We start from the raw sequence: 7,801 nt of genomic DNA, 5'->3' as shown, positions 1-7,801 counted from the left end.
AATGATAACCAGATAAATACAGCCTCCGGCCATAAAGTTGGTTGACTAGTCCTATTAACATTAACGTACAAGAACTATGAGTTACAGTTATGTTACTGTCCTTCGAAATAGTCACCTCCCATAACTATGCACCATTGCTATCTACTAATATATGATTGACTGGTTCACAGACTCATTTCTTCCTGATTGTTTGTTCTTTCTTTTTACAATTCATTTGGATCAAGAGGAATATTCACTACTAGTACTCAGCTTTGACCAGTGACAATGTTAATGGCTGCTGCTGTGATGTCATCTTTCCGTGCATGTTTCCAGTTTGGTTGTGAGAGTGAGTGAAGCCACAAAACGTAAAAACCAGGCTGTGGTGACAGACTTATCTAGTAGTTTGAAAATATTGCCACCAATATCACATTACAGTTACGACGCTGTTCACATTTGTCGCAAGTTTCCTATGTCACTGGTGGAAATTGATGACTAGTATCTAATACTCCTCTCTATCCATTCATTTGGTTAAAATGGCTGTAAATGCTGAGCACTTTCTTTACACAGGGTACAATACTTTTCAATCAAGTGTTATTTTCTTAGAAAAAGGGAACAACTATTCACAGATCTACATAAATTGATAAAACATGAGTGAGATATATAAATATATTTTTCAAAAATATTGTATAAAATATATGTACATTCACCTATACTTCCTGGATTTGACTAGAATACAAAAAATTACAAAATATAATCTTCACTTGACTGTAGTAATTTGTACACTGGCTATGAGGAAAATCCAAACAAAAATCACAAAATCTATTGTCAAACCTTTCGTACACTGACTCTTGCACTGATGGTGCTTTTAACACATTCAATTTTTTTTAGTAACGTCTGTGAAAAGAAGAGAAAGCACTGTATTAAAAATCACATTTCCAAAAATAGCTTGTCAGTAAACACAAGCACTGGACAATAACTGTAATTCAATAAAATGCATAATATCATCATCTTGAACGACATTAATAAGCTTATAGGCATAGGCATTACAAATGAAGCTGAAAAAAATAGAAATATTTTTTTCATTAGTACATAGTGATTAGGTGACTAATTTTCAAGCATTATTCATTGGTCTACACCTCCCTCTTTCTTTATGGATAATGTTTATTGACCAGAAGTTGCATTTTACTCTTCATCTATATAAATGTAAGAAATATGTTTATAGAAGTCTTTCAAATTTAGTAATAGTGTTATCCCTTTTCAACCAAGCTGCCATGGGCAACAGTAGTTGCTACAACTGCCTTGAATATATATGTTCTACCGACTGTGAGTAACATAGAGATCACCTTTTTTTATCCTTTTCATAGCTGAAAATACAAAATGTTCAATTCAGTTGCCTAAATATTGTTTTATATACAGGATTATTCAATTACTATTCTACACTTTTCCCATTCTAGTTGCCATACATGACAAAATGTCTTAGGGGCAGCAAGGGTGGTCACTTGCCCGCCCCCCCCCCCCCTCCCCTGGAATATGGGGTACAGACCTTTTGTTCATTATTGAAATAAAAGTCTGATATGCTACCAAATTACAGATTTAGTATTTCTGAGTGCAATGGAAAACACTGTGACACTACCAAGCACTGTGTAACTTGGATTTGTTTGGTTATCTGTAGGTCACAGTAATTCATTCTGTTTCCTCGGTGCAATTGCGTAGAGCCATCATGTAGCCATAGCAGATGCAAATCTTCACAGAAAATTACCACAGCAAGCCTGCAAATTTTTCTGTCACTTTCCTACATAATCCTTACGGAGCTGTGGAAATGGGCAGTTTCAACACCAAGCCTACAGAAAACTTAACTGCAGTATATCTGCCAGACACTTACCCCAATTCCCAAAAGGATACCCCCCTTCCTTTGCTGCACAACTAATTACAATAGCTGTTTAACAGTCATGCGTATATAAAGAAGACCCAACAAACTTTGCCAAGACTACATGAAGTTTTGCACAGCAGTATGAGAGCTATACTGAAGGCGTGTTTGTCTGTGAATCAAAATGCAGTAGTTGCAAGGGAGCCCTGTGAGAGAGGGAAAAAATGAAAATTTCACAGCCAAACACACGTCCTCACCAGGAGTTGGAATTTCTCAAACTGCATGAGGCACAACATGTAGTCTTATAGACGCAAATGCCGCAGGCCAGTTGACAACTCCAGAGACAGGGAGCATATGAGGGTTGGTTTGGACAGTTTCTCAAGTTCATCTCATCATAGGCTGGATGTTAGTTACATTTTATCCAAGTGCCCAAAAATATAGCTTTTAAAACACTTTTTGTTCAACTTTTATTATATTCAACAGTAAACATTTTAAGTTAATTCCCTGTTTCCCCACCCTGATTAGTACTACATAGTGGAAATTATTTGCTCGTTAATTATTGCAGATATTGCATACAACTTCTTCAACAAATCTGACATTTTTCTGTTTCCAATTTTCAATGTTGTTAAAAGAAAAGAAAAAATTCCTTGACGTCTATATTTATGTGCTGCTCCATGACTCTGCTGTCAATATCTTTATTCTTGGCTTGTGTATAACTTCTGTGTATTTTCTTACAGTAAATGTGTTTTGTTTTTTTTGTATCCAGGGTGTAATTACAAAGCTAATAAAATGTTTTCTTGCCTTTAAATAATATTTTTCATCAGGTTATGGGCCCAGTACACGTGTAAAGGCAAACAACACAGTTTAATTAAAACAATATTTGAAATGAGCGTATGTCTGTAAAGAAACATGACTGCTAGCAGCGATTATAAGGTCAGCATTGATAAGCTTGAAGGACCTGACGACTGGGCTAAATGGAAATGGCATATTTCTATGGTGCTACGTGCATATGGACTAGAAGATATTATTAACGGTACACGTGAACGTGTAGAGTTGCCGCAAGATGCGACAAGTGAATAAAAATAAAGCAATATGAAGATGGAGCAATAATGATAAGTCAAGAGAAATACACAGAAGAAATTCTGCAAAGATTTCGAATGGCAGAATGCAATACAATCTCAACTCCTATTGGACGTGAGGACAATAATCAAAACGAAGAAGTTTCGTCATCTGTACCCTACCGTGAAGCAATTGGTTGTCTCATGTACCTTTCAACAGTAACTTGTCCAGACATCACTTTTGCAGTCAATAAAGCTGCTCGAGCTATGGAGAAACCAACCACTGAAGACTGGAATAGAGTAAAGCGCATTTTCCGGTATTTGAAAGGGACCTTAAATTTTGGAATTGTATATAATAAAAAAGAAGAGTTAAAGATTTATGCTGATGCAGATTTCGCAGGTGATAACCGGACAAGGCGCTAAACAACTGGAATTCTTGCAAAGTACTCAGGTGGTGCAGTGTCATGGACAAGTCAGTTGCAGAAAGTAGTGGCCACATCCACGACCGAGGCGGAAATAATTGCAGCTAGTGAAGGAGCAAAAGAGTTAGTTTGGTTACGTCGTCTGCTGTCAGAATTAGTGGAAATGTCGGGGCAGCCTCCAGTTCTTTACATTGACAATGCTAGTGCATTGAAGTTGGCAAAAAATCCAGAATATCATCGATGTTCTAAACATATAGAGGTCCGACATTTCTATGTTCGTGAAAGATATCTGAACGGTGAGATTTTCTTGGAACACATTGATGGACACAACCAGTTGGCAGATATTTTGACGAAACCTCTTGAACGAGTTCGATTTAATTTTCTATGATCAGAAATTGGCATGCAAGAGACAAAGCAATAATTTCATGATTTTTTCTTTTGGAGGAAGTGTTAAAAGAAAAGAAAAAATTCCTTGACGTCTATATTCATGTGCTGCTCCATGACTCTGCTGTCAATATCTTTATTCTTGGCTTGTGTATAACTTCTGTGTATTTTATTACAGTAAATGTGTTTTGTTTTTTTCGTATCCAGGGTGTAATTACAAAGCTAATAAAATGTTTTCTTGCCTTTAAATAATATTTTTCATCAAATGTTAATCTAGTGCTTACGATATTTTACCTGAATTACTTCTTGAGAGAACAAACCCTGCAAAAACCACTCTCAGGCAGGCAAAATAATAATCACTGTTGCTAACAGTTGTTAGTAGTACTGAACTATTACTTTAACAATTCACGGTTGCAAAATACTAACAAATAGAATGGAATGACCGCTAAAAGACAATCATGGAGAGCAGGCGGGTAGGGAGGGGGGGGGGGTGTCAGTTTGGTTTCTGTAGAAAATTTCATTTAATAGTATGTAAAAGGAGGGGGGGGGGGGGGGGGGGAGCAATTTGGGTTTTGTAGAAATGTAGCAACATGTGAAGCAATACAGAGCCTATCAATTATAGCAGGAGATAAAATAAAAGAAGGCAAGACTGCCCACATTGACTGAAACATAGCAACTTTAAAATGCAGGAACGAAAAAGTTAATTCAACTGGTGCCAAAGCCAGACTGCAGTTATAAGAATCAAAGGATATGAAAGGGAATCAGTAGCTGAAAAGGTAGTGGGATAGGGTTGTTAATCAACCTGTAAACAGAGAAATCATTAAAGGAAACCAAGAAGAAACTTGGGAAAGAAATTCAAGTTTTGGGATAAGAAAAAGTCTTTGGGATTTGCTGATGACTTTATAATTCTCCCACAGGTGACAAATCAACGAGAAATTTATAGCACAAAGTAACTAAAAGAAGTGCTGGGTTGATAAAATACATGCTGTGGGGCATCAAGGAATAGTTAATTTGGTAATGGAAGTAAGTATAGGGCTTAGGGGAGGAGGTGCTGTCGAAGGAGAACAAGGTTTGGCTAGAAGAAACAGCACAACTGGGTGTAGTTTGTTGTAATTATGCCCAGAGTTGAGGAAAATGTTAGACTTACTGATACCACTTGTGTACTTTGAACCATGATGTCATGAAAATGGTAGACATAACAACTTACTGAAATCCAACATGTGTGAAATAGACACCACCACAAGAATTACAGTTGTGATCATGACATTATATTTACTTTCTATCTATCTTAGACCTTAGGACTGATCAGTATGTTACCACACTTGTTACATTCTGTTCCAGCTCTATTTGGGCACACACAACATCACACGCTCTAACATTGTTATGTCATGTATCAGCATGTATATTTGGTGCCAGCAGGGTCAACAAGCCCTGAACCACTCACACAAATACACTATAGGCTAATATGGAAAGATGGGGACAACTGAACCTACAGTTATTGGATAGCAGTTTGATTCCACAACATAATGACGACACTTAGGACATAGTACCTGCACAAACAGGGTATTTTTGGGGGGGGGGGGGGGTGGAGAGGGGGGGGGGCACACAGCTTGTGACAGACTGAACTGTAGCATAGTCCAAGGTACAGGCTATGTTGAAAAGTGAAAACTTGGTTAAAGGCTGACAAAGCTAGTGAATGTGGATATGAAATCTCGGTTGGTGACATACTGCTCTGCAGCATAGCCTGAGGCCTAGTTTTGGCTGAACGTTGTCAATCTCACTGAGAAGTGGTGTAGCAGTACTGAAGGTCCAGTTAATTCATTCGAGAGGTGCATCAAATGAGTCTTTAGAATGAGAAACAAAACAATACAGTAAATAAGTTTTGTACACTCAGCGGGTTCATCCCTTTTTATGGACATTCTATATTATTTCCCATGTGCAACAATCAGAATTCATGTATCTTAGGCTACAATTGCCTGGTAATTATGAGTATGTCTAGTCGGGTATCTGTTCTGAACATTTCATCATAATGAGACGTTTGTGTAACAGAAAGCATGTGGGAAATGAACAACACCCCATAAGATTATGACAGAAGAATGAACATAGACTGATGGCATGTCAGGTTATTTGTAATCATGTGCCTACTGTATTCCAACTAATCTCACTTGCTGCAAATGCACTTCATGCACAATGTAACTCAGCAGATACTCTGGGTAATAACACATCTCATGTTGCATAATACTAGTACCCGAAAAACTGACCTTGAAAAGACAAGTTGCAAGTACATCTATTGTGTAACTTTTGCAGTCTGTGAGTCATATTATTAACACCAAAGGCATCTAACTAAATGCAATATCACGCTACACACGTATTTGCCAATTCTGCTTCTGAACAGAGTACTTCAGTAACAAGTGAAAACATATATTACAGTTCCGTCATCTTTCTACAACCGACAGAAATTGAAATGAAGTAGTAAGGTGGTATTATGAATGACTTACTAAGTTGTCTTGTGCAATTTTTTTCTGTGACCTTTGTCTATTAACAGCTGAACTGGAAAGCCTAGGACGCTGTGGTGCTGATGTAGTTGGACATTTTGGGCGTCTATTGAAATTTGCTTCTATCTTCCTTAGTAAAATTTGGTTCTCTCTATCAATTTTTCTTACTTGATCCTTTGAAAACGTCATGTTCTTACAAATAACAGGTTTTCGTTTAGGTGTTGCACCATTATTTCGATCAACTGTCTCGGGGTTTGTACTATCCAATACTTCTCTCAAAAACCTCAGTGTATGTACTGGTTTCTTCTCCTCTTTTCTTTCAGCATCACTACTGTGGGAATGCTCCGTGAATTTTTTACGGCTTTCCCTGCTTTCTTCTGATCTTGATAGCGAAGAACAACCACTGGTTGTGGAACGTGGCGTAACATCTGTTACATCCGACGAAGTGTCTGTACTCAAGAAATCTGGCGAAGTTCTTTCGTCGTCATTGAATTCATCAGGTTCTTTCTGAAACGCTATACAGTTCATGAGATCTTTAACTGCGCCTGCACGCGTAGTTTTGCACTTTGCACCATCTGCAATATTTATCGTGACCTTTTTCGCACTAAACTTGGGGCGCTCGTGTCTGTTATCACATTTGCCCTGTAGCATAGAATCACCTTTTTGTGATGCTCCGCACATAGTGTTAGTATTGCTATCATAGAAATCGTCAACTGCTTCCATCTCCTGCCCAATACGAAGATTCGTCAATACTTCTGCAGTTTCTTGGAGAGACACACCACCAGCATAGATTGACATCTTTCAATCAGTGAATAAATTAATTAATTCAAAATTCACGCGACGTGGCAATTTTCCAGTACATCAAACTAGCAAAAATCGTAAAAAACATTAGAAAAACACGATCAGCAAATATACTTAATCGTCCTAAATACACTACCTCCCATTTAAAACAACTGACAAAATACTATCTGCATGCTCTGTTTGTTGACACACATAACAAAGCATTATCAAAAGTCGACTCTCGAACGGAACGTAGCAATTCTTCCCAATGCATTTCGATAGTGCTATATTCATTATTTTATAACCTGCCGCAAGACTTCATTTCAGGCTGCAAGAATCATATGTGTCTTGGCAACGTCCAACAGTGTTTTCATTTTACACTTACGGTAGAAAGTATAGTTTGTTCGTAATAGAAGGACAGCTTTTCAGGGTGTAATAATAACCGCTGCCAGTGACAATAGATGGTGATTTAGTTTATGTCATCTTCTATTGACTGGTAGTGGTATTATTCTACAACCTATAAAGGAACAATCACAGAGTTCAACTGCATCCATTGTGTAGAAAATACATTTTGGACAGCTTTTTCTATGTATTATCAGCTTCTCGCACCAGGAGCGCTTTGCTCTCAGAAAAAACGCGTAAAATATTTTATTGTGGTGAAAAAAAGTTATGGTTTCCTTTCTGTGTATATCATTCAACAAATTTGGAACTTCAGACGTTGTTTTTTCTCATTATTTGTTCAATTTAATTTTATTATTAATGCTACTTACATTTGTAGTAGCAAGGCCGATTCACACTAGACTGTCACTTCAGCTT

The 7,801-nt window shown here is 37.5% G+C and overlaps 1 protein-coding gene across 1 annotated transcript; it reads right to left on the bottom strand.

Moving 5' to 3' along the window:
• Nucleotides 1–658: 658 nt before the first annotated feature.
• LOC126412631 (cilia- and flagella-associated protein 97-like) lies at nucleotides 659–7,202 on the bottom strand. Its single transcript, XM_050082307.1, has 2 exons — nucleotides 6,209–7,202; nucleotides 659–873 (listed from the first exon to the last, which is right to left on the bottom strand). Exons 1-2 carry the CDS (start codon nucleotides 7,001–7,003, stop codon nucleotides 805–807), a joined length of 864 nt encoding a protein of 287 aa, XP_049938264.1. The 5' UTR covers nucleotides 7,004–7,202; the 3' UTR covers nucleotides 659–804.
• Nucleotides 7,203–7,801: the final 599 nt, after the last annotated feature.

The sequence above is a fragment of the Schistocerca serialis genome, chromosome 7 (genome assembly GCF_023864345.2).
Source record: "Schistocerca serialis cubense isolate TAMUIC-IGC-003099 chromosome 7, iqSchSeri2.2, whole genome shotgun sequence".
Lineage (NCBI taxonomy): Eukaryota > Metazoa > Arthropoda > Insecta > Orthoptera > Acrididae > Schistocerca > Schistocerca serialis.
Note: the sequence above shows the minus strand (reverse complement) of the source record. Positions and strands in the feature narration are given on the sequence as shown.

Coding starts and splice junctions, on each gene's coding strand:
- LOC126412631 (XM_050082307.1), bottom strand. CDS start 7,003: ATGTCAATCTATGCTGGTGGTGTGTCTCTCCAAGAAACTGCAGAAGTA. Junction 874..6,208: donor AAATTGCACAAGACAACTTA/GTAAGTCATTCA, acceptor TTCTTTTCACAG/ACGTTACTAAAAAAAATTGA.